Below are 27551 nucleotides of genomic sequence, written 5' to 3'. Positions count from 1 at the left end.
GTTTCCTTGCCTTTTCTAGTTTCCAGAGGCTACTTCGAATTCCTTGGCTTGTGGCCTCCTCCCTCCATCTTTAAAACCAGCAGTGATGGGTGACATTCTTCTCCCTCCCACCACTTCCGCCCTACTTCCATTGTCACATTTCTTCTCTGATTCCCTTCTGCCAGCCTCTTCCACTTTTAAGGACCTTTGTGATTATGTTGGTACCATCCAGATAATCCGGGCTAGTCTGTTTAGCTCAAGGTGAGTTTATTAGCAAACTTAATTTCATATGCAACTGTTAATTCTCCTCTGCCATTTAAGGTAAAATACTCACAGGTTTCAGGGATTAGAATGCGGACATCTTTAGGAGGATCATTACTCATTACTCAAGTAGGCTTAATACTTGAGTGCATGTTTCATAAATTCAAGGACACTCTGTAGTACAACCATCACAATCAGAAAGTTAACTTTGACCCTATGTTACCATTTAATTGTCAGATCTCATTCAAGTGTTGTCAGTTGTCCTAATATTGTCCTTTATAGGTCCAAGATCCAACCCAGGATCATGTAGTGCATTTAGTTATCTCTTTAACTCTTTAATATCCTTTGGTAAGGAAAGAGTCTTACCTTATCTTTTATGACCTTAACATTTTTAGAATGTTCTCAGCTTGGGTTGTTTGCCTGATGTTTTTGGCAGGAATGCCTCTAACGTGATGCTGTGCTCTTCCCAGTGCGTGGGGCCAGCGATAAACATGATGATGATTTATACCGTTACTGGTGATGTCAACTTTTTTTTTTTTTAATGTTTATTTATTTTTGAGATATCATGAGCAGGGAAAGGGCAGAGAAAGAGGGGGACGAAGGATCCAAAGCAGACTCCATGCTGACAGCATTGAGCCCGACGCAGGGCTCGAACTCACGAGCCATGAAATCATGAGTGGAGCCGAAGTCGGACGTTCAACCAACTGAACCACCCAGGTGCCCTAAGACACATTTTAACTAATGATAAAAGTTATATCACCAGGGGCGCCTGGGTGGTTCAGTTGGTTGAGCGTCCAACTTCAGCTCAGGTCACGATCTCACGGCTTGTGAGTACAAGCCCCACGTTGGGCTCTGTGTGGACAACTCGGACCCTGGAGTCTGCTTCGGATTCTGTGTCTCCCTCTCTTTCTCTCTGTCCTCCTCCACTTGAGAGTGCATGCGTGCTCGCTCTCTCACAAAAATAAATAAACATTAATAAATAAATGTGTCTGCTTCGGTTTCTCTGTAAAATCAATGAATAAAGATAGTGTGCTTATTAGTTGATTATTATTTTGTGGGGAGACTTTTACCACCATCTGTTGATGGTACTTACTATCAACATTTATTAGTTATTACAATGAGTTATTACTGTGACGGTTGCCAGATTGTAATTTTTCTAATTCCATCATCCCTTCTAGATTTATTTGTAATAAATAAATTAATAGGATGAAGCATACTTTATCGGTGCAGACTCAAGGAATCCTAAAAGGAAAAACTCTTCTCTACTGTGATGACACCAACTAAAGGAGAAACAACCTCCTTTCCTCTCTGCTCTTGATACTTCTGACATCGAATGTGTGGAGGTTTTTCCCACACCAACCAGTTTTCCATCTCTGTGGATACCAGTTGGGTATCCAGGAATTCGGTCATGACGCTTACTGTGTGGAGTTAGTGCCCAGCCTACAGGTTAGGGGCTCAGTCCCCCAGGCTGTCCCCCGCTTCAGATGCCTGTTTGCAAGTCCTGTGCTTTTGACTGACCAGCTATAAATCAAGAGTTCTCTCTACCCCCTCCTTAGGTTCAATCATTTGCTAGAATTGCTCTCAGAACCTGGAAACATTTACTTAACATTTACTAGTCGTCATAAAGGGTACTACAGATGATACAGATAAACCATAAGGTACCCTTTGATGCACCTCTATGTCCAGAAAAGTTCTGAGCACAGGAGCTTCTGTCCCCATGGAGTTGAGGTACACCACCTTCGTGACATGTGGTTGTGTTTACCAACCTGGAGACACTGAACCATTTATTTACTTTTGGGATTTTTGCGGAGGCTTCATCACGTAGGCATGATCAATTATTAACTCAATCTCTAGCCCCTCTTCCCTCCCTGGAAAAAGAGGGAGTGGACCTGAAAGTTCCAAATTTCTAACCGTGGCTTGGTCTTTCTGGTAACCAGCCCCCACCCAGAGTCACCTCATTAGAGCAAAGGACGCTCTTACCGCCCAGGAAATTCCAAGGGATTTAGGAACTGTGTGTCAGGAATCAGGGTCAAAGACCAAATATTAGAACAAAAGATGTTCCTAGCCCTCCTATCTCTAAGGAGTTGATAAGGGTTTTAGGAGCTCTGTGTCAGGAACCAGGAAGAGAGACAGTGTAGATACATATTTCTTATTATTTCCCAGTGCCTATTCTGCCTAAAGGGTTACACTGTTACTCTCCTTTATTTTGATGTTCAGATTGTCCCACACTTAGCCGGTGGGAGTGCTTCAAGAAGGCTCCTGCGAAATCAAGATCTGGGTGCTAGATGTTCTCATTGCTACCAGGATGTCATTGCTTGTAGGCCCTTTTCAGTAGACAGAGCTAGGATATGTGTGGATGCAAATGCAGGTGTCCGTGTAGGTATGTGAGTGTATACATATACACAGATGCATCTGTAGCTGTTCATCCGTTGTCCTCGGAAGTAGCATCGATAACTGGTAAGCTGGTGTCTTCAAAGAAAAACCCCTCTAGATCTGCTCCTTTCCAGTTCATGCAGCAAAGCAGCTGGAGCCCTGCTACCCTCTCTACTTGGGTTCCTGCCAGGGAGGCTGGCCGTTTCTTTACCACCTCCGCAAATACCACAACCCTTCAGATTTTTTCCAAGCCAGATTCCAGAAATAATTCTGATTGCAGAAATTGGGCATTCTACTAAAACAGAAGGAGACTAATAGGTGATCTTAATCCTTGCAACTTGGTGGAACTTTTTTTTTAAGAGAGAAAATATTTGGGGAAAAATTATAATGATGAAGAACTTCTCAAATTACTCTGAATCTGTATTTAAAGCCCTGGCCTTTTTGCTTGGGTCACGTAACGAATGTTAGTAGGCTGGTGGCATGAGTCTTTCACTACCTTCTAGACATACTTGTGGGGGGAAAAAAGCATCAGAGAGCATGGGGCTGTTTCCAAGGTGATATGTCCAGGAAAGATGTCTGATTTATGTTTTATGGAATCATATTTTCTATTACTAACTTCTTTAGAGTTTTTTGGAGGAGGCATGGGAGGGAGTAAATGGTCAAGGGAGCACTTTATGAAGTATTATTTATTTCACTAAATTGCATCAGTTTATGAAAGCAAAAATGTATACAGGGCTTAAGTTATCAGGAGAACAAGAGCCACTGAAAAGGATGTTAGAAAACTTCTTAAAACTTAGGGTTGAAACTTGGAGATGAAAGGGGCCATAACATTTAATTTCCTCATCAACCTCATTGGTGTTTTTTGGTTTTGTTTTTTAAGATTTTACTTTTTAAGGAATCTATACACCCAACGTGGGGCTCGAACTCACAGCCCCAGGATCAAGGGTCTCCCACTCTACTGACTGAGCCAGCCAGGAGCCCCAACCTCACTGTTTTAAGAATGTTCCTTGGGACTTTGGATATTCCACTAAGCTTCCGTGGGTAGTTGTGTGTGGCTGGCCAACATGCAGCTATGGGCCCCGGCCCTGGGTAACCAAAGCAACTTCACTTTGATCTGTTTTACATACAGTAAAACCTTGGTTTACAAGCATAATTTGTTCCAGACACATGCTTGTAATCCGAAGCACTTGTATATCAAAGCGAATTTCTCAATTAGAAATAATGGAAGCTCAGATGATTTGTTCTACAGCCCAAAAATATTCATAAAGAAATGATTACAATACTGTAACATAATACCAAATAATAAAGAAAATACAAAGTATAAAGAAAAATAAACTAACCTGCACTTTCCTTTCAAAACCTTCATGGCTGGTGGGAGGGAGATGAGAGAGGTGGGTTATTGTGTAGGACGTCTTTCACTATCACCAATGGATGTTGGCTACAGTACAGTATTTTTTTTTAAATTTTTCTTTTAATGTTTTATTTATTTTTAAGACAGAGAGAGACAGAGCATGAGTGGGGATGGGGCAGAAAGAGAGGGAGACACACAACCTGAAGCAGGTTCCAGGCTCTGAGCTGTCAGCACAGACAGCTCAGATGTGGGGCTCGAACTCACGAACTGTGAGATCATGACCTGAGCCGAAGTCGGACACTCAACCGACTGAGCCACCTGGGCGCCCCTACAGTACAGTATTAATAAACTCTTGTCATGTTCTGTATTTAACGTAACTGGCAATAAGGCAGCAGAGGAAAAGGTCTGTATCTGCAGGCAGCCTGACCTAGAATGAAGCAAAGCATTCCTAAGCTTACTCTTGGATGGAAAAGCAAAGGACTGCCCATAGGTGCTTTGGAGTGACAAAAAATACACAAGTGCCAGAGTGGGCACCTTCCAACGTTCTGAAAAAAATTACTGATTTCTGCCAAACACCGTGGCCTGAGACTGAGCATCCGAGCATGGGAGACTATCACTCACAATCCTGCAGAGAGAGAGAGAGAGAGAGGAACCGTTGGCTCATTTGGAATCATGTGATGTTCCACATCACATACTACTTGTATTGCAAGACATCGCTCGTTTATGAAGTCAAAATTTACTGGAAATGTTTACTCGTCTTGCGGAACACTCGCAGAATAAGTTACTCGCAATCCAAGGTTTCACTGTATTGGGTTTTTGCATTTTAAGAAAGGTGCTGCTCACCAAAAAAACCCAGAAAAGTTTAAAAGTCACGGTTGTATCTGATGAGTGAATCTCTTCTGTGTTATTTTCACGTGGTTGTCTCTGCCTGGGCTTATACCCCTCTAGCATACAAGGAACTCCCTACCGCCCTTTTCCAGTTTGGGAATTTCTTTGTTTATCAGAAAGATTCTTCTTTTATTGAAGTTGCTGCAACTTATTATTATATTTTTAAATTTGTTATGTTTATTTTTGAGAGGGAGAGAGTGAGCAGTGGAGGGGCAGAGAGAGAGGGAGACAGGGCACTGACAGCAGAGAACCCGACGCAGGGCTCAAACCCACAAACCATGAGATCATGACCCCAGCCGAAGTCGGATGACTGAGCCACCCACGCACTGCAGAAGTTGCTACAACTTATATCTTCTATCCAGTGGCTCTGGGTTTACCTTGAGTCGTGTGAAATAAATCCAAGCACACTTTTTCTCCAACATCCATTTATTGATTTTCATGTGCTTATTCGCCATTTGTATGTCTTCTCTGGAGAAAGGAATATTCAAATCCTACGCTCATTTGTTTAATTGGGTTGTCTTATTTTTTAACATTTTTTTTATTGCGATAAAATATGCATAATATACAAAACTTGTCATTTTGACTATTTTTAAGTATACAGTTCAGTGGCATTAAATGTCTTCACCATTGTTGTACAAACCATCACCACTATCCATTTCCAGAATCCTTTTATATTCCTAAATTGAAACTCCATACTCATTAAGCAACAATTCCCATTCTCTGCCTCCAGCCCCAACCCCTAACCGCTGAGTTTCTATCTCTGTAAATTAGACTACTCTGGGTGCCTTGTGAAATGGAATCATACAATGTTTGTCCTCTCGTGCTTGGCTTCTTTCACTTGGCACGATGTCTTCTAGGTTCATCCATATTGTAGAACGTGTCCGAATTCCGTTCCTTTCTAAGGCTGAACAGATGCTTTGGTGTACGTATACATTGCATTTTGCTTATCCATTCATCTGTCCACGGACATTTGTGTGGCTTCTACCTTTTGGCTATTGGGAATAATGCTGCAATGAGCATCGGTGCACAGATACCTCTTTGAATCCCTGCTGTCAGTTCTTGTAGGTATATATCCAGAAATTGAACCGCCAGAACATATGGTAATGATTTAATTTCTTGAGGAACCCGCCATACTGTTTCCTACAGGAGCTGCGCTGGTTTATGTTCCCACCAATACTGCCCAGGGTTCCAATTTTTCTACATCCTCACCAACGCTCATTCTTTATTGTTTTTGTTTGTTTGTTTTTAACAATAGCCATCCTAACGGGTGTGAAGAGGTATCTCATTGTGATTTTGATTTGTGTCTCCCTAATGATTAGTGACTTTGAGCATCTTTTCATATACTAACTGGCCATTTGTATATCTTCCTTGGAGAAATGTTGTTTACTTTGTCGATGGTATTATTTGCAGCACGATTGTTAAGTCACATGCTGAAACTCATATATCCTAGGTCTCTAGCTTTTCCTTGGTTAGCATTCTATTAACAGTCCAAAAAGGAAATAAAATGAATACATTTCAAATCAAGTATTTGTTGATTGTTCAGTGTGCTTGATACTCTTTTAGGAGTTGGAAATACAGAGATGAATAAGATATCATCTGTGTTCAAAGGGATCTCATGTCCTGAAAAAAAAATTTCCTAAGGGAAAATTTTAGTGGCTCTTAGTGATTATCTTTTCTGTAAATGAATTAAAACAATCTTGATTTTCTATACTAGACTCTTACCTAATGTGTGAGCAGGAAATCGTGGAAATGATTTGTCTTTGTGATATTTAGGCCTCAGCTAGAAAACACAGAGGCCGGGGCTGAATTCATCTGAAGGTCCATTCACTCCTATGTCTTGGGTTGATTTTGGCTTCTAAAGGCACCATCATTTTCTCTCCACCTGAGTCTTTCTCCGTGATCTCTCTGCATAGGCTATTTGGGCTTCCTCGTAGCAGGAGAGAGTGCGTTCTGGAAGTCACGCAATGCCCATTCTGGTACATTCTGTTTCTTGAGGCAGTCAGTCATGAAGGTTCAAAGGGCTAAACACTTGGGGCGCCTGGGTGGCGCAGTCGGTTAAGCGTCCGACTTCAGCCAGGTCACGATCTCGCGGTCCGTGAGTTCGAGCCCCGCGTCAGGCTCCGGGCTGATGGCTCAGAGCCTGGAGCCTGTTTCCGATTCTGTGTCTCCCTCTCTCTCTGCCCCTCCCCCGTTCATGCTCTGTCTCTCTCTGTCCCAAAAATAAATAAACATTGAAAAAAAATTTTTTTTAAATAAAAAAAAAAACAAAGGGCTAAACACTTGCCTGAGTTACAAGGAGCTATAAGGAGTGACAAGATTCTGGAAGGTCACGTGAAACTGGAAATAGGATTGTGGTTGTTTGGGAAATAAAATCTGTCTCTCTCTGTCCCAAAAATAAATAAACATTGAAAAAAAAATTTTTTTTAAATAAAAAAAAAACAAAGGGCTAAACACTTACTTGCCTGAGTTACAAGGAGCTATAAGGAGTGACAAGATTCTGGAAGGTCACGTGAAACTGGAAATAGGACTGTGGTTGTTTGGGAAATAAAATCTCCTTTACCTACTCAGCACTAAGCTAACCCAGGCTATGGTTTTAACCATTTTTGAAAATTAGGGTAACATTTGACTTCAGCAGTTTCTCCTATCACTCCCATTTTCCACTTCAGTATGTCTAAATACCAGAGCAGTGCACATGTTTTATCGGGTAGCTCTTTCAGTCATGGGATTTCATTCACTGGCCATGGGCCCTAAGTGCATTCGGAATGCTAAGCAGTGTCTTACAATTTCCCCACCTCTGTTTTTTTCAGTTCTCTCAAATCAATATTTGTTCTGTCTTTTTCAGTCTGATAATCATTCTCTTTGACAAATAAAATAGTTGAGCAATCTGCTTTGTACTCTGTCATCTATTAACATAAAATTGTCCATCCCGGTCAGGAGGCTTTCTTTCCCTGAATACAATTTTAAAAGCCCCTTTTTGTTGTCCTTGACATTTTTGCAAGCCTCAGCTCATTCTGGGTTTTAGTCTCCTGATTTATCTAACCAAATTATGTCATTGTTCTCTGCTTGTCCTTTGTTATGTGGCTCTTCTTCCGCCTTTTATATTTATCCTGTTAAGTCTGAGTTAAGCAGAGTGGTGTCTAGCCAGTTTTTTTGGTTTCTTTGGACATTACTCCTTTCTTACTGTGACCATTTTCATTACATAGTTAGAATTTCTTTTTGAGATTTTTTTCAACTTGCTTGGGTACCTTCCCTCCAGAGTGTTGAAAATATGGTCTGAGTAGGCTCAGCATTTCCTATCTAAGCTGACTCTCTAGGGTGAATGTTCACTTTATCCAAAGACTTCTGTTCTTTCCATTTCACTAACCAATTCTCTCGAGCATGAGAACCAGGTCCAGAATATAGCAGTGTTAGTTGTCCTTCTGTGGAAACGCTTTGGCAAATTAATGATTCAGAGCGTGATTTAGAAAGGGGTTTGATGACAAAGTATTTCAAAACTACCGTGGATTAGGAAACATACACTAAATCCAGGAAAATTGGATTTAAAAATTTGGGATAGGTAATTTATCAGGGAGTAAATGGTATGCTCAATTTGAATATTTACGGGCATATAGTAAGAGTTCAGGGGTGACTGTGTGTTCTGTGAAACTAGATAAACAAAACTCACTTGGTTTTCCTTTTCCTCCAATCTTGTGCCTAGGAGCAAGGGAAGACCCAGGTGGTTGTAGTCTAGTGATTATTTTCTAACTTGATGCAACTTTAATTGGCGTCTTTGACCCACCCACATTGTTCCTTCTTAGGAAAGGAGGAGTTTCCTTCTGGTGAAAGGGAGGGATGCTTCTCCTGAAATAAATCAGTTTTCATGTATTCAAACTAGAAAGTGGAAACAAGAATGCAAAAGCTGTTTTTGTTTTTGTATGTAAATAGTGCCTATATCCAAGTAGTTTATCTTCTCTTCGCCAAAATGGACTCTGTATTGGGGTCCCTGGGTGGCTCAGTCGGTTGAGCGTCCGACTTCGGCTCGGGTCATGATCTTGCAGTTCGTGAGTTCGAGCCCCGCATGGGGCTCTGTGCTGATAGTTCAGAGCCTGGAGCCTGTTTCAGATTCTGTGTCTCCCTCTGTCTCTGGCCCTTCCCCTCTTGAGCTCTGTCTCTCTCTTTCTCTCTTTCTCTCTCTCTCTCTCTCAAAAATAAATAAACATTAAAAAAAATTTTTTTTTAAAAATGGACTCTCTATTGTGTCATATTTTCCTTTTTTTAATTGCCTTTGTGTATTTCTTTGCAGTTGGTCGCTTCCCATGGCGATGTCCATTTGCCACCGCGGTACTGGTATGGCCTTGAGTGCAGGTATGGACACGTGTATTTACGCATACGTGCACACCGGCACATGCACTTTGAAGAACTTTGCTGTTTCTGTGTCTCTTAGCACCCCCTCCTGTGCAAATCAGCAACTTGATTTAGAGAAAATGACAAGTCCATTTAAGCTTATTGTTCATTTGTTCCTTTAACAATTCATCATGAGTTCCCAGTAAGCTTATGTTCTTTCCTTAGCCAGGTGTTTTGTTTGTTTGGTTTTTAGTAAGCTTCACAGCCAGCGAGGAGCCCAATATGGGGCTTGAACTCACGACCCTGAGATCAAGACCTCAGCTGAAATCAGGAGTCGGACACTTCACCGACTGAGCCACCTAGGTGCCCCTATCCCTAGCACACTATTATATATTTATTGAAATTACAGAGAACAGAGGTAGAAATGTCATAGAGATGTGTGGGCCGACTACACATTGACCAAACACCGTCCGAGATTAGTCATCAACCTTATTCTTCCAGAAACTCAGCTTTAGCACCATTCTGTATCACCTAAAATTGATTAGGCCCAAAAAACCAAGTCCTTCTTCACTCTTGCAAAATCTTGGTTTACGGCCCAGAAAGTCTATTTATTTACTCACGTGGTATGAATTGTATGCTGGTCTTAGTGCATCCATTTCAGGTAGTCAGGTTTATTACAGGCAGGAAGGATGCAGATTTTAATCAGGTTTTGGGATCTGACGCATCTTTCTACAATAGAGAGATACTTTACAAGAGGATCAGCTGTATTTTAAATTTTTCCCTGGCTGGTACAGGAAATATGGACATATTTTTGTTTTCTGTGATGTTCTTCAGGGACTGCCCCCCTCGACTCCTGTAGACTGTGTTTTTACAGAAGTGCTCATCAGCGGGACTGCTGGCTCAAGTGTAGGGACCCTGTATTTAGGCAGCTGCTGCTAAGACATTGGCAGAAATTAGCTAATGCCCTGTCTTTGCCGTTCAAAGTCAGATTTGTTTTGTTGGAAATCAAGTCGGGATAGGAACTCCTACCTAAGATCGGATATTATCATCCCTACTTATCATTCCTTTGGTTGGTAAAGGGATGATGGAATCCAGGTAGAAGGATGATTGCTATTGTCTTGGAATCTGTGTATAGTTTCCGGTTTTTAACCCACTTGGACTGAAAATAATATAACAGACTTCAAGATTAGGTTATGCTAGCTGTAAATTCGCAGTTACTTTCTTTGTGCCTACTTTGAATCTTAGAATTGCTAGATTGATTCTTTTTTTTTTTTTTTTTTTTAATTTTTTTTTTTCAACGTTTATTTATTTTTGGGACAGAGAGAGACAGAGCATGAACGGGGGAGGGGCAGAGAGAGAGGGAGACACAGAATGGGAAACAGGCTCCAGGCTCCGAGCCATCAGCCCAGAGCCCGACGCGGAGCTCGAACTCACGGACCGCGAGATCGTGACCTGGCTGAAGTCGGACGCTTAACCGACTGCGCCACCCAGGCGCCCCTAGATTGATTCTTTATGCTTAGTTTGGTGGTGTTGATGAGCAAATTTAATCCTAAAAATCATTGAAAGAACAAGAGCAGTTTATCAGGCTTTAGTTTCCCTTTTCATCTCAGTGTATTTATCACCACCGAATGAGACAGAGGATGTTGACTCTTTCATAGACCATACTAATTAAAAAATATTCGTTTGCCAAACATAGCTAACGGTGATACATATTTTTTTCACAACCGTACTTAGCAGTAACTTACTTCTTTCCTATGTTTACCCCCTTGAAAGACCTTGTATTCATCAGCACGTATCCAGTTTATCCCTAACGTTCTCCCCTAATTCTAGGATGGAACGTAGTGGCTGTTGTGTATATGGTGGTAGTTCTCCTGTTTCCCTCAAATGCTGAAGGTCCATTCAAAACTGGAAGGGAACCTATTTTCAATAGGTGGGTGACGTAGGCAACCCGGCCGGCTCTCTAAACCTCAGTTTTATTCCTTGTTAAAATGAGCATCTTATTAGTGCCTCTCCCAGAATTGATGGGATTTCAAGAAACCACACTCTGGATGTTGACTTACGAAAACAGGAATGAGAAGTATGATAAATTTAATGGCAGCAGTCTCTTAGAAGATGAGGCGCACTGGACCAGATGGTGAATTCGGCCTGAAATGAAGTCAGTCCCAGCATCTGTGATCTTTGCATTCTTGTGGCTCTCCTCCAGTCTGTTCTTCACTTAACGGCAGGAGAAACAAAACCTTATGAAAATAAATTGAATCGTGTCACACTTAGAGTCACCCTATCACTGCATTTGCCTTTGCGCTTAGATTAAAATTCAACTCTCCACCGTGGCATAGAGCGCCCTGCCTTGTCTGGCCTTGCCTCCCCTTGCTTCCTATGCTCTGGCCACACTGGTCTTTGAATTCCTTTGAATGAGCAAAAGCCTTTCTCACCCCAGAATCATTGCATGATTGCATTGACCAGAATCATCAGGTCATGATCCCAGGGTCATGGGATCAAGCCCCACATCGGGCTCCGTGTTGAGTGTGGAGCCTGCTTGGGATTCATTTATTTCATTTATTTTCTCTCTCTCACCCTCTCCCTCCCTTCCACCCTCCCTCCCTCCCTCCCTCTCTCTCTTCCCCCTAAAAAAAAAAAAAAAAAAAAAAGGACTTTGCCTACCACCATCTCTAAGGAGTTTCCAGTTCTAGTTCTTTTGTTAATTTTCTGTTTCACAGCACTGTTCCTTCATAGTTCTTATTGCACTGGTCGCCTCTTTCGGAGCTTTTATTACATATTTGTAATTCTTTTGTTTGCTTACTTTTTATAAATCTGTCTCTTTTATTAGACTGCTAACTCTACAGAGAGTGGGGACTGCATGTACCTTCTTTACCCTCCATACCCACTGGCAGACACGCAGTAGGTGCTTAGTAGGTCTCCGTTTACTAAATGAATACAACCATCTAAGTCATTTTGCTCATAGTGGTCATTTCAGAAATGTTCATTTTTCCTGCCTTCTAGTTCATCTCCTGCTTGCATTAGACATTAAATAGTGATAGTAATGGCCCCTACCCTCAAGGGCAGAGGAGTCTAAGGAGTAAGATTAATAAATATATATAATGCTCTGCAATAACTTTCTAATAGAAATATGGGGTCCTTGAGGAGAGACCATCTGTGAAGAAGTTGGAGAGCTTGAGAGAAGGATGAGGAGGAGAGTTCATTAAGAGGTGGTAGAGGAGGACATTCCAACAGAGAAACTACCTTATGGCCTAGGGGTTGGGAAGTGTCCAGAGTCACTGGATGGTGATGACTGGGTCTGGTTGTTTGAGAGTAGTGTTTACGGGAGAAGTGGCAGAAGGTAAGGCTGGAAAATGTGCTAGACAGTGAACGACCTTGACTGCTGTGTGGAGAAGTTGGAACTTGATCCTGTAGATCTTTGGAAGTCATAAAAGTTTCCTTTTTTTTGGGAACTGCCTGGCTGGCTCGGTCAGTAGAGCACTTGACTCTTGATCTTGGGGTTGTGAGTTGAAGCCCCGCATTGAGCATAGAGCTTTACATTAAAAAGAAAGAGAGAGAGAGAGAGGGAGGGAGGGAGGAAGGAAGGAAGGAAGGGAGGGAGGGAGGAAGGAAAGTTCCTGTTCTCATTCCAGTAATAGGACAGGCTGGCTGGGACAAATCCACTGTAGAGATTTTGCAGCCATATGTAAATCATGAAAAGCATGTTGAACCAAAAAGTGTGATGACGCTAGTTTGACTTTAAAATAGAATTTATTGCAAAGGGACTTCGTAAACAATCCTTTAAAATATGGGAAGAGGGGCGCCTGGGTGGCGCAGTCGGTTGAGCGTCCGACTTCAGCCAGGTCACGATCTCGCGGTCCGTGAGTTCGAGCCCCGCGTCAGGCTCTGGGCTGATGGCTCAGAGCCTGGAGCCTGTTTCCGATTCTGTGTCTCCCTCTCTCTCTGCCCCTCGCCCATTCATGCTCTGTCTCTCTCTGTCCCAAAAATAAATAAACGTTGAAAAAAAAATTTTTTTTAAATAAAAAAATAAAATACGGGAAGAGATGGCCAGTAATACTCTTCCATTGCTTAGATGCTGTAGGGAGTAAGACACTCATGGCTTTTCATAGTGACAGATGGTATAACAGTCTTGATGCGATCAGGTCAGTCCCTTGAGAGTGGCAGGTAGCGGAAGCTGCAGCAAGAGTGAGGCTGGGGGAGGCAGTCAGGATGCGGCAACACCACCGGAAACCCCATGAGTTTAGAAGAAGCCCGGGCGGGTGCAAAATAGCAGGTATTCGGAGGAATTGCAACTACAAATGAAGCTTACAGTGACCTCAGAGGGGTGTGGGAATGGTCCTGAAGGTCTGGGGTTGTTAGTAAATACGGGTCAGGTCAGAGACCTTCAGTGAGAGATTGCCTGAATGCATACACAAGCCTTCTGCTCAGGCCGTCCGTTTCTTTTCTAGAAAAGCCGAAGGCCTTACAGATTTCTAAAGTAACTAATGGAACTTGAAAATGACTGCTTTTTTCTTCTGGGCTTGTCATGAGATGGGACATTAGTCATTGATTCTCGAATGTGTTAGGAATCCTAGTCACTGAGGCAGTGGAGACAAAGTAACAAGAGTAAACTTTGGGAGTAGGGCAGATCTGTGTTCGGTTCCCAATGTGTCACTAACCAGGTACTATATAGGCTCACTTCCTTTCCTGCTTGTATTAATGCCTAGTTAGGATTGTGGGAATTAAACACCAGATAGAAAGTTCTGGCTGTAAATCAGAGTCTTCATGACCCCTCCCTTGATAATTTGCTAGAACGGCTCATCAGAACTCCTGAAAACACTTTGCTTACATTTAGTGATTTTTTTAAATGAAGGATGCCCCTCAGAAGAGCCAAATGGAAGAGGAATGTAGGACAACATATAGGGGTGGACGGGCGGCTGTCAGTGTGCGTGGAGCTCCCATGCCCTCTCTGGTGTATTTAAAATAACACCAAAGTTCAGCTGAGTAAAAGTGAGGATCTGATTGGCTTTATGAATTGATTCATGAATTGGGCAGCATCCCTTTTAGCAAGGAGATGCTCTGCTGAGCTAAACAAAAGAAAGGTTTTTAAAGGTAGAGAGAAGGCATTAAAAAAAAAAAAAAAGAGGGGCGCCTGGCTGGTTGAGTGGGTGGATCATGTGACTTTCAATCTTGGCGTTGTGAGTTTGAGCCCCACATTGGGTATAGTGATTAGTTAAAAATAAAATCTTAACATGTTTTTAAGTTTATTTATTTATTTTGAGAGAGAGAAGAGAGAGAGAGCGAGCAGGGGAGGGACAGAGAGATAGTGCGATAGAGAATCCCAAGCAGGCTCCGCACTGTCAGCACAGAGCCAGATGCGGGGCTTGAACCCACGAACAGTGAGATCATGACCTGAGCTGAGATCAAGAGTCAGATGCTTAACCGACTGAGCCACCCAGATGCCTCCAAAATAAAATCTTCAAAAAAAAAAAAAAAGTGGGGGAAAGGAATTTAGTAGCAAGGAATGCATTGTTTAGGCAAGGTTGCCCTCCTGAGGGGCATGGAAGGTATCTATCAGTAAATTTCCTATCAGTAAATTTGCTCAGATTGACCAGGAAATTCCGTGTTGACTGGTTACACTGCTGGGACGTTGAAACTGCAGTTAGCTTAGGTATCAAGTTAGGTTTGCTGCTTTGCCCTAAGCGTCACCATGGTCGGCCTGTGGGTTTTTCTAACACCACCCTTTCTGCACCTGATGTGTTCAACAACTTGAAAGCAGCTCAAAACCTGTTGTTCAGGGGGTTTTATGGAGGTTTCTCACCTAGGCAGGATTGATCACGTTATTGGCCATATTAGCTCAAGCACCAGCCACTCCTTTGCAGAGATGTGGGGGGTGGGGATGGGGAGGAGGGGGTGGGGATGGAAGTTCCAACCCTCTATCCCTGCCTTGGTCTTTCTGGCAACTAGCCCCTGTCCTGAAGCTGTCTAGGGGCCCCCAGCCACCGGTCATCCCAAGACACTCTTCCCACTCTAGAAGTTCCAAAGGTGTCAGGACTGGTGTGCCAGGAACTAGGGGGAGAGACCAAATATATATTTCTTACCATAGCACATCTTTGAACAAGGAATGTCAATCAGTTAATTCAGTCAAAAGTGACTTTGGCCAAAGCTTTCCTCATTACAAGTGAAAAAAATATATGAGAGGAAACCAAATATGCGATTTCCCAAATTCCCCTCTGATGCCTAGTATACCAGGAAGCTGGTGATAGCCTCTCCTCCAATGACCTCAGTGCCCAAGGGGGGGCTCCTCTAACAGCTAAACAACGTAAATTAGGAAAACAAAGCCACTGAAGTTGTCCCATCTAATCAGTCAGACAAATTAAGTGGTGCTTTCCCTGGGCTGTGGGGACCAGCTCTGGCCTGCTGCACTGCAGTAAAGCGCTACATACAGAGCCCGGCAGGTTGGCAGCAAGTCCTGTGGCCACTTCCAGAAGCCATCCGAAGCCCTTTCAGACCCTTCTTCCCAGCACGGCCCTGCAGATGTCCCTGCAGATGAGAACGGAAACCTGTGCAAGAGCCTTGCCGGAGCCGTCCACGTGATGGTTCACCCAGCCCCGGTGACAGCACCTGATTGTTCTTGTATCTAAAGTGCTCGCACACTAATCTCATGGTGTCCCGTTGTGCCGGTCGGCCTCCCTGCAGCCTCTGGAGGGGGTGGCGGCAGGAGTGTTCCTGCACTGAGAAAAAGTAAAACCCTTCGGAGAAGCATTTGCTCTTCTGGAGACCATCGATTTTGCCAGGCCACTTCATCCTGGTAATGCGAGGACAGAACCGTAGCACTTGTGAGTAGGAAAGGCTGAGAACAAGCTCTTCAGCTACAGATGATGAGACATTTTCTGAACGGTGCGGAAGTATCCCAAGCATTCACAGAAATAATAATCGCCACCAGGCCTGTATTAGGAAATTCACGTCTAGTATTTAATTTAATTCTCACCATCCTAACTGGCATTAATACAAGCAGAAAGGGAAGTGAGGAGTAAGTGGCTGGTTAGTGACAGTAAGAACTGGACTGCTTTGTCTGACTGCACAGGTTGTGCTGCTGCTTTCTCCACGCCGCCTCAGTGGCCGGGATTCCTGCTGTGTCCATAACACGCCACATTTGAGAATCAGTGACTGATGTCCCTTCCCTCTCATGCCAAGCCCAGAAGAGAAAAGCAGCCACTTCAGAGTTCCACTGATTACCTATAGGTCTGTACGTAAGGCCTTTGGCTTTTCCAGAAAGGAACCTGACTGCCTGAGCAGAGGTTTGCCCGTGTATGCAAGCAGTCTCTCACTGAAAGGCTGATCCTTCAGCCTGGCCCGTGTGAGAATCTGTGGACCTGGAAACGATGATGGTGACGGCCAGTCTGATAGCCAGGGTTGGAGAAGTTGTGCAGTATCCAACAGTGTCTACATCCCATTAGTAAGTCATTGTGGTTATTGACAACTGAAATTAAAAAGAAAATTCCTCTTGCCATTATGTGAATAGTTTTTTTGTTTTTTGTTTTTCCAGATGGCTGCTAAATTGTCAGGCCATAAATACTTGAGTTGTTTGGATCTAATTAGTTAAGAAACAAAACTGTTAGGTATCTCTTTTGGCTTAGGGGCACCCTAAAAAAAAAATTACCGAAAACACTGAGGTACCATGAACTGAGAGAGTTTGAGAAGATTTGAGAAGAAGATAGGACCCAAGAGGATTCAAGGATCTTTGGATAGATTTGGTCTGGATAGATAGAAAGTTAGAAGGTCACAGGACCCCCCCACTGTTCTTGGAATTTCAGTGCAAACCTTCATCCGAAACTTCGATAGGCACACATATGCCTAAGATATCCAGACAGACTCCGCTCTGATCTGTGCACCCCATGTGACAGCAGTCTAACTGCTGAGTCCCAGGAATGGCCGCTCATAGCAACACTCCCCTCCCAGAAGACCAGACTGGTCAGGCTGCCTCATCTTAGAATAACACCACCTACTCTGGGATAACCTTCCAGAGTCCAAACTAATGGAAATCCTGGGATGTGAACAGCAACATCTTCAGCCTTTGCTTCTATGAATGTCATAGAATTTTGTTAGCTTAATCAATTTGAAAGCAAACAAACGTCTCAAAATAAATCAGTTGTTCTCGACACCATTCTCCTCCATAACCCCGAGCCAGTTTTTTCAAGATCAGTATTTTTTAAACAATGGAAACACCAGCAAGTCTAAAAAAACAGTTACGAGTCAGGAGTTTATAAGTGCTTAAGAAAAAAGTGTGGTGTTAGCGGAAAGGGTCTGAGTTTTGTGTTCAAATTCCAGCCTGTTCACTTGATGCTAAGTAAACTTGGATACGCTTCTTAATGTTTCTGAACCTCATTTCATTCACTGCTAAGTGAAGATGGTACCAATTTTTCAGATGGTTAGGAGGATTAAATAATTATGTAAGTTTTCAGTAAACGATGGCTGTAGCAATAATTGTATTTGCAGTAGGTGGTGTTTTCTGATATGAAAATGACATGAAATGACACAGTGTCTCTGGATATACACAAAATGGCTATCTCTGAGTAGTGGGATTATGGGGAACGTTTGTAAACCATACTCTTCTATAATGTTGTGGTTCTTTGCAATGTATTTTTGTAATCAGAAAAAAAAAATTAAGTGATGTTTCTGGGAGGTCAGGGAGATCTGGGGATCACCACACAAATTCCAGTCTATGTATAATTAGAGGAGAGACCGTGTTGGCTGGCTGCCTTTCTGTTCTTTTAAAAAGGGCTCTTTTGGGGGCGCCTGGGTGGCGCAGTCGGTTAAGCGTCCGACTTCAGCCAGGTCACGATCTCGCGTTCCGTGAGTTCGAGCCCCGCGTCAGGCTCTGGGCTGATGGCTCAGAGCCTGGAGCCTGTTTCCGATTCTGTGTCTCCCTCTCTCTCTGCCCCTCCCCCGTTCATGCTCTGTCTCTCTCTGTCCCAAAAATAAATAAACGTTGAAAAAAGGGCTCTTTTTTTCTGGGGCGCCTGGGTGGCTCAGTCAGTTAAGCGTCCGACTCCAGCTCAGGTCACGATCTTGCAGTTTGGGAGTTTGAGCCCCACTTCTGGCTCTCTGCTGTCAGTACAGAACCCACTTCGGATTCCCTGTCCCCCCATTCTCTCTGCCCCTCGCCTGTACACACACACACATGCACGCTTGCTCGCTTTCTCAAAAATAAATAGACCTCAAAAAACAGGGGCTCTTTTCTGAACTGTTTTACACACAACGCTCTGACACCAAATTCATATTTTTCCCATTAACGACAAATTTTCAATTGTCCACGCACCAACTGAGTGTCCTCCAATTCAGTTCAGTAGTGATACTCACCACTCAGAGTTAGTGCAGACCTCACAGGTTAAGGGTTCAGGCCCTTCGGGCTGATGGTCCCCCACTTCGGGCTCCAGTCACAAGTCCCAGGTTGCCACCTGTACTCCTCGACCCAGTCACGTAGAGACGTTGGTTTGTGCCAACCACTGTGTGAAATGCTGTGGTTACAGAAATAAGTAAGTCATGGCCCTTGCTCTTGAGGACCTCATCGCCAGGTGGATTTCCCTCCCCCAGTTGCCGCGTCCACACTTCAGACTTCACTGATCACTGAACTTGGGATGACGCTCAAATCTGTGTCTTCAGGTCAGAGCTTTAGACCTTGATCCAGCTGCTTACTGCATATGCAACCTTGACGTTCCTCCCGTACCTCCACCTTAGGTGTCCTCTGAATTGAACCTGTCTTTCCCTTCCCAGAGTATCAACGTCAGTCCTCTGACAAACCAAACCTGAATGCGTTTCCCTCGTTCCCTGTGTGGGTAAAGGGCATTATCAGTCGCTCATGCAAACCACCACCCTTGACTTCCCTCATTTACCCCATGTCCCCAGATCTTACCTCCTTACATCTTTTTTAGTTGTCCATTCTTTATTTTGTTACTGTCTTCAGTCAGGCTACCACCTTCATCCACCGAAGACCCGGAATTACCCAGAGCCTCCTGTTCAGACTTCCTGCCTCCCCTGTGATTACTCTCCTCTGTCCCCCTGTGGCTGCCAGGTTGACCTTCTCAAAGGGCATATGTGAGCATATCACTGTCCAGTTTAAAACCCTTGAGGATTTATCAGTCCCATTAGGAATGGCAGGATTTGGGGCACGTGGGTGGCTCAGTCGGTTAAGTGTCCAACTTCAGCTCAGATCATGATCTTGTGGTTCCTGGGTTCTAGCCCCACTTTGGGCTCTGTGCTGACAGCTCAGAGCCTGGAACCTGCTTCAGATTCTGTGTCTCCCTCCCTCTCTGCTCCTACCCTGCTCATGCTCTGTCTCTGTCTCTCTCTCTCAGAAATAAATAAACATTAAAAAGAAAAAAAAAAAGAATGGCAGGTTTTGGCTCAAGTAAACATCTTCTGAGCCGAGGGCAGATCAGTGTTTGTGCATGTGATACAGCCTCACAGTCCTTCTCACTACAACAGCTTTTTTCTGGTTGGTTGTTTCAGGTGTACAGTATATTGATTTGACAACTCTGCATTTCTCAGTGCTCAGTATAAGTGAAGTCACCACCTGTTCCCGTACAATGTCATTACAGTATTACTGACTGTATCCCCTGTGCTGTACTTTTCATTTCTGTGATTTGTTTATTTTATAACTGGAAATTTGTACCTCTTTTTTTCTTAAAATTTTTTTAATGTTTATTTTTGAGAGAGCATGAGCGGGGTAGGAGCAGAGAGAGAAGAAGACACAGAATCTGAAGCAGGCTCCAGACTCTGAGCTGTCAGCACAGAGTCCGACACAGGGCTCGAACTCACAAACATGAGATCATGACCCGAGCGGAAGTCGGACGCTTAACCGAGCCACCCAGGCGCCCCAGAAGTTTGTACCTCTTAATCCCCCTTACCTATTTAACCTCTTCCCCCATCCACCTCCTCTCTGGCAACCACTAATTTGTTCTGTGTATTTAAGAGTCTGTTTGGTTTTTTAGATTCCACGTATGAGTGAAATCATATGCTATTTGTCTTTTTCTAACTTATTTCACTTAGCATAATACCCTCTCACTCCAGCCATGTTGTAGCACATAGCCAGGTCTCATTCTTTTTTATGCCTGAGTAGTATTCCACTGGGGTGCATACACCAGATCTTCTTTGTCCATTCACCTACCAGTGAACACTTGGGTTGCTTCCATATCTTGGCCATTGGTAAATAATGTTGCCATAAACATAGGGGTACATATATCTTTTTGAATTAGTGAATTTTTTAAGTTCATTTATTTAAAAACATTTGTTTTGATATTTATTTTTGAGAGAGAGAGAGAGAGAGAGAGAGAGAGGGAGGAAGACACAGAATCCGAAGCAGGCTCCAGGCTCTGAGCTGTCAGCACAGCGAGGCTTGAACTCATGAAACGTGAGATCATGACCTGAGCTGAGTCGGACGCTTAACCAACTGAGCCACCCAGGGGCCCTAAGTTCATTTATTTATTTTTTTAGTAATCTCTACACCCAATGTGGGACTTGAACTCATGACCCTGATGTCAAGAGATACATGCTCCTCCAATTGAGCCAGCCGGGTGGTCCTGAATTAGATTTTTGTTTCCTTTGGGTAAATACCCAGTAGTGGAATTACTGGATCACATGTCATTTCTGTTTGTCATTTTTTGCGGAACCTCCATACTGTTTCCCAGTGTTTGCACCGATTTACATTCCCATCACCAGTGCGCAAGGGTTCTCTTTTCTCCACATCCTTGCTGACGTTTGGTATTTCTTTTCTTTTTGATACTAGCCATTCCAACAGGTGTGAGGTGATGTGTCCTTGTGGTTTTGATTTGCGTTTCCCAGGTGACCCTTGGCGTGCATCTCTTCGTGTGCCTGTTGGCTGTCTGCATGTCTTACTGTAACCCTTGAGACAGTCATTATTAATTGGTACGGATTGGCGCTGAGGTGAACTGCGTTTGATTGGTACCAGGATGAAATCTCATCCTTTTTTTTTTTTTTTTTTTTTTTAATGTTTTTATTTATTTTTGAGAGAGGGACTGAGTGCGAGCAGGGGAGGGGCAGAGAGAGAGGGAGACACAGACAAAGCAGGGTCCGGGCTCTGAGCTGTCAGCACAGAGCCCGACGTGGGGCTCGAACTCACGGACCGCGAGATCATGACCTGAGCCGAAGTCAGACGCTCAACCGACTGAGCCACCCAGGCGCCCCTGAAATCTGTCATCCTCGACTGGCAGGATCAAGTTTAAACTCTGTAGTTTGGCATGTAAGGCCCTCGTTGATGTATCCCGCCACTCCCCACTTTGCTGTCCCCTTATCTCTTTTCTCAAAACTCAGCTCAGGGGCGCCTGGGTGGCGCAGTCGGTTAAGCGTCCGACTTCAGCCAGGTCACGATCTCGCGGTCCGTGAGTTCGAGCCCCGCGTCAGGCTCTGGGCTGATGGCTCAGAGCCTGGAGCCTGCTTCCATTCTGTGTCTCCCCCTCTCTCTGCCCCTCCCCCGTTCATGCTCTGTCTCTCTCTGTCTCAAAAATAAATGAAACGTTAAAAAAAAAAAAAATTAAAAAAAAAAAAAAAAAACTCAGCTCAGGGGCGCCGGGGTGGCTCAGTCGGTTAAGCACCTGACTCAGTTTCAGCTCAGGTCATGATCTTCAGGTTTCGTGAGTTGAACCCTGTGGCAGGCTCTGTGCTGACAGTGCAGCATCTGCTTGGGATTCCGTCCCCCTCTCTCTGTCTCTCTCTGCCCCTCCCCTGCTCACACTGTCTCTGCCTCCCTCAAAAATAAATGAATAAACTTAAAAGATTTTTTGAACTTAGCTTAAAAGCACCTCCGCGAAAAAGCTTTTCAGGGTACTCTGCTCCTCCCACCAGATGGATCTTGATTGTTGTCTTTGAGTTCCTTAGCGCCCTGTGCACACAGATACCTTGGTTGTGGGCTGGTGCCCTTTAGCACCTTACTTGGTCCTGTGGATTGATTTTCCTAAGTAAAAAAAAAAAAAAAAAGCTGGACACTAAGCTTCCTAAGGGCAAAGACCAGGTCTTCATTTTTCTGTCTGCAAGCTTCATACAGATTTAGTACGAAGGATGCTTTTCGTAAGTGTCTGTGAAATGGAGGCGTGTGTGTTTGCCACACTTGACAAGAGTGGAGTAGAATGGCCTTCTAGAAGTTACACTCCCTGCACGCTGTCTTCCAACTCCTGCCGCTGTAAATATTTCACATTCTTTAGGATCTTCTTGGAGGGGCGCTTGGGTGGCTCAGTCAGTTAAGTGTCCACTCTTGATTTTGGCTCAGGTCATGATCCCTGGGTTGTGGGATCGTACCCCTCACTGGGCTCCATGCTGAGCGTGCAGCCTGCTTAAGATTCTCACTCTCCCTCTGCCCCCTCTCTCTTGTTTGCCCGCTCGAAGAAAAACAGATCTTCTTGGAAAGAGTTTGCATAGCCATCTCAATAGCCTGACTTGCACAAGATTCCTTCTGGTGCTCAGTTGCCACAGTTCTGGTCCCTCTTCTACCTTGAGTGGAGACGGAAAATTAGATGCTTGTTAAAATAAAGTTAATAGCCTTTCACCGTGCTGTTGAGAATCACTCTGTAATGAGCCACAGTTACCGGTGGAAATGTGTAGGGGTGGGAACTAGGTGGCAGCTATTGGAGTAGAGATTGTTTCTTATGACCGCTTTATTGAGACATAATTCATACACCATGCAATTCACTTATTTAAAGTGTAGAATTCTGTTTTTAGTATATTCCCAGAGTTGTGTAACAATCACCACGATAAGATTTAGAACATATTTTTTTTAAATATAATTTATTGTCAAGTTGGCTAACATACAGTGTATACAGTGTGCTCTTGGTTGTGGGGGGCAGATTGCTGTGATTCATCGCTACATACAACACCCAGTGCAAGTGCCCTCCTCAATGAAGATTTAGAACGTTTTAATCATTACAAAGGGAAACCCCATATCATTTATCACTCCCCATTTCCCTCCCAATCGTCTAGCCCAAGGCAAGCACTTACCTACTCGGTCTGTGTAGACTTGTCTGTGTGGAACATTTCATATAAGCAGATTCTGCAATACGGGGTCCTCGGTGACAGGTGTCTTTCACTTAGGATAACATTTCCAAATTTCCTCCGTGTTGTAGTATGTGTCCGTATACGGCTAGACTGTGTTTAATTTACTCATTCGTCGATTGATGGGTATTTGGGTTGTTCCCAGTTTTTGGCTACCGTGAGTAATGCTGCTATTGTGTATAAGTGTTTGAGTAGACTTCTGTTTCATTTCTTTTGTGTGTATACCTGGAAGTGAAATTGTTAGGTCATGTGTTAATTCTGTTATCATTTTGAGGAACGCCAGACTGTTGTCCAAAGTGACTGTAACACCATTTCACATTCCCACCGGCAGTGTTTGAGATCCTAATTTGTCTGCATCCTTGCCAACACTTGTTATTATCCGTCTTTTTATATTTATGTTACTAAAGACAGACTGAACGCTTTTGATATTTATATAAATGTGCATATTTTATGTAAAGGTGCACGTAATTTTATATTTAGATATAGCATCCTAGTAGGTGTGAAGTAGCTTCTCACTGTGATGTTTTTTTAAGATTTTTAAAAATTTATTAGAGAGAGAGGGAGGGGCAGACAGAGACAGAGGATTTGAAGTGGGCTCTGAGCTGACAGAGACAACCCAGTGTGGGGCTTGAACTCACAAACTGTGAGATCATGACCTGAGCCAAAGTCGGACACTTAACTGACTGAGCCACCCAGGGGCTGCTCATTATGGGTTTGGTTTGCGTTTCCCTAATGGCTAGTGGTGTTGAGCATCTTTTCACGTACTTATCAGCCATTTATTTATCTTTACTATTTAGATCCTTTGCCTATTTTTTTAAGTTTATCTTTTTTAGTAATCTCTGTTAGCGGTGTGGGTCTCGAACTCCTGACCCCGAGATTAAGAGTCTTACGTTCCTCTGACAGAGCCAGCCAGGTGCCCCTCCTTTGCCTGTTTTTAAATTGGGTTGTCTTTTTTTTTTTTTTTTTAATTTTTTTAACGTTTATTTATTTTTGAGACAGAGAGAGGCAGAGCATGAACGGGGGAGGGTCAGAGAGAGAGGGAGACACAGAACCGGAAGCAGGCTCCAGGCTCCGAGCCATCAGCCCAGAGCCCGACGCGGGGCTCGAACTCACATACCGCGAGATCGTGACCTGAGCCGAAGTCGGACGCTTAACCGACTGAGCCACCCAGGCGGCCCTGAGTTGTCTTTTTATCATCGAGCTGTAAGAGTCTTTGATGTATTCTGGATACAGGCCCCTTATCAGACAGACGATTTACAAACATCTTCTGTGTTCTCCTACTTTTTCTTTTGAGTGTAGTTGACACACAGTGTTGTGTGTTTCGGGCGTACAAACACTGACTTAGCTTCTCTGTACATTATGCTGTGCTCGCTGCAAGTGTAGCTACCATGTCACTATATGTGGCTGCGTCGCCGTTACGGTGTCATTGACTTTATTCCCCATGCTATCCTTTTATTCGTCTTTTCACTTTGTTGGTGACATGGTTCACAGCAAAAAAATTTTAATTTTGATAAAGCCCAATTTATTCTTTTGTCACCGATGGTTTTGCCATCATATTAAGAAGCCAGCGCCTAATCTAGGGTCATAAAGATTTACTCCCGTGATTTCCTGAGAGTTTTACTGTTTTAGCTCTTCCATTTAGCTCTCTGATGCATTTTGAGTTACATTTTGTGTGTGTGTGGGGTAGAGATTTGAACGACTTAAAAAATGTTTCTCAGTCTTGACATAGGACTGAATATCCTGTTTTTATTTTTTCCTTCCTGAGATGATAATCTAGATGCAGTTAGAAGGTGACTTCTGGAGTGGCAGGTGTTGCTCTTGTAGAGAGGGATGTTGACAGGAGGAATAATGTGCTAACGTGTGTGGCAGATTTCAGAGATTAGGGTCAGGTGCCAGGCAGCCTCCCGCTCACCACAGACTCGAGCATTAGTTTAAATCTTGCCCGTTTCAAAATGGGTGAGAATTGTACGACAGGTGCCAGGGGCTGTCGTAGAACCAGTTTTATGTGTTACGTTAGCCGCAGCTGGTGGGCAGCTCTAATGGGCTTATTTGGTTTTCTCCTCAGGGGTCTCTCTGTTTGGTTTGTCGGCCCTCTTGGTCCCTGGGAACTTTGAGTCCCATCTGGAACTTGTCAAGTCCCTGTGTCTGGGGCCATCGCTGATCTACACAGCCAAGTTCGCTCTTGTCTTCCCTCTCATGTATCACACCTGGAATGGGATCCGACACTTGGTAAGTTCATTGTTTACGCGCTTTCTGGGTGAAGGGAATATAGGGGAACGTAGGGTTCTCTCTTTTGTTGCCTGGGTTTGGTGCTGCCCCTGAAGTTAGTTGTGCTGACCTTTGCCCGGGGGCCTCTTGGGGAAAGCTCAACGGGTCCCCGGGGCCCGTGCCCTGCTCAGCAGCCCCGCCGAGCGCTGGGTGTAGGCCAGCCAGACCCTTGCTTGGTCTCACTGCGAACTCGTCCGTTGTGTGAGGCGCGTCACTACAAGAGACCCCTGAAGCCAGGACACCCCTCTGGCCTAGGAGGCGTACTTAGTACACGCGTAATTAACTGGCGCCTACTGTGTGTCAGCCTCTGTTCTAGAGCCTGGGGTTTCAGTTATGAGCTAGATGGTTTCTGATTCCTGTCAATCCAGGTGACAAACTGCTGGAGTCAAATATATTAACTTCTGTTAACTTCTGTTATCTTAACATCTGATCGCATTGACTGTTCTTTTTTTTTTTTAACTGGAGATAAGGGGTGGAGTGCTTGTTTTTTTTTTTTGTTTGTTTGTTTTTGTTTTTTAGTGTTTATTTTTGAGAGAGATAGAGTGTGTGTGTGAGTGGGGGAGGGCAGAGAGAGAGGGAGACACAGAATCCGAAGCAGGCTCCAGGCTTCGAGCTGTCAGCACAGAGCCCGACGCGGGGCTCAAACCCACAAAGCACAGGATCATGACCTGAGCTGAGGTCGGCCGCCCAACCGACTGAGCCACCCAGATGCCCGAACTGTTTTTGGTCTTTTGTTGAGCTGTTAGAGAGAATGGGGCCACCTTTAACAGCAGCTGGGTAGCTAGGATCCCAGATTTTAATATTGGGGTTAAATATTTGTTGATGGCCTAAAAGCTGTCCTGGTGTTGCCTCCTGTGTGACCTTTGGGTCAGTTCAAAACTAGTGTTTCCATCTCTATTTTATAAAGGGATTAAAGCTTAATCACGCCTGCCCCGGGCCAGAGATTAGTCTCTCCTCCAGCTTTTTAAGATTTTGTGATCTCCCTACCCCAGCCTTGCTTTCTTTCCCAGGAAGACAATTTTGATTCCATTGTTTCTCATCTTCCTTCCTTCTGAACCTGAGTCATCTGCCAGATGGATACTTTTGCCTTAATGTGACCTTTAAACCTTCCACATCAGAGTCTAGAGACAAGCACTTTCTAAATTTCAGTCTGGTCCAAAAGACACTTTAATGGAATCAGAAAAGTGAGGGACTGAATGACCTATTTAATTAAGTGTATCTATCAACTGTTCCCTGGGGTGGTGTTCAGTTTGATTCACAGTGACTTCACTGCCCTCTGGGAGGGGATAGGGAAGGAGGGCATTTCCATTAATGACTTCTTATTCCGCAGAACAGATCTCTCTAATGAAAATCATCCGATCAGCTTCCTCTGGTCACATCCTGGCTCAGGCGGGGTTTGCCATGTATCTGCTTTGGTCTCAGTAAGAGGGGGGGTTAGGGGAAGAGGTCTTGCAAAATCTCAGAATGCAGTCAAGGTTTTTCTGCCCTGGTTCCTGCCTGTAATGGTAATCTCTTTGTTGACACAGTGGGGAGCCTAAAGGCTTTTCTTAAGCCCTTAAATCTGCTTTTATTTTTTTTTCTTGTGGCAAGTGCTGGCTCTGAGTGTGGGACAGGATTTGGTCTACTCTGCACGGCAGTGCCAGCTCTCACCCTCTGAGCCTCTCTGAGCCTGATAGCTGCCTTCCCTGAAGACCTGATGGGGCGTGGTCAGTGGCATTGATGTAGGAGACTGAGAAGTGACAGGGTCTCTAGTGTTCTGAGGAGTGTCCCTCCATCACTACCAGCCAGTAGGGCTCCTTTTTTCCGTTTTGTTTTGTTTTGGGTTTTTTTTGTTTTTTTGTTTTTTTTTTGGTAAAACACCGTTCCTATGTAGGCAGAACAGCTCTATGTGGAATCTGCTTGACTCCTAATCTGATCCAGGTAGAGAGAGGCCTGACTCCTACTCCCTGACCCCGCGCTGAGCTCTCCCTGACTTTTCTCTGAAGTGCTCCTGACTTAGCTTAACCCAGAGTGTGGGCGTTGGTGCTGTGCAGGGGGCAGCCAAGTGTGGAAAGTGTAGAACCTAGAA

At 44.1% G+C, this 27551-nt stretch overlaps 1 protein-coding gene across 3 annotated transcripts in view; it reads left to right on the top strand.

The window, feature by feature from the left end:
• Nucleotides 1-27551, top strand: part of SDHC (succinate dehydrogenase complex subunit C) — a 53477-nt gene that overhangs the window by 7589 nt on the left and 18337 nt on the right. For all 3 annotated transcript variants that reach the window (XM_030303378.1, XM_030303377.1, XM_030303376.1), the window contains exons 4-5: nucleotides 9135-9196; nucleotides 25281-25444. In XM_030303378.1, coding sequence (XP_030159238.1) covers nucleotides 9135-9196; nucleotides 25281-25444 — 226 coding nt within the window. The remainder of the gene's footprint in view (nucleotides 1-9134; nucleotides 9197-25280; nucleotides 25445-27551) is intronic.

This window comes from Lynx canadensis, chromosome F1 (genome assembly GCF_007474595.2).
Source record: "Lynx canadensis isolate LIC74 chromosome F1, mLynCan4.pri.v2, whole genome shotgun sequence".
NCBI classification, from domain to species: domain Eukaryota; kingdom Metazoa; phylum Chordata; class Mammalia; order Carnivora; family Felidae; genus Lynx; species Lynx canadensis.
This window is presented reverse-complemented; position numbering and strand designations above follow the sequence as displayed.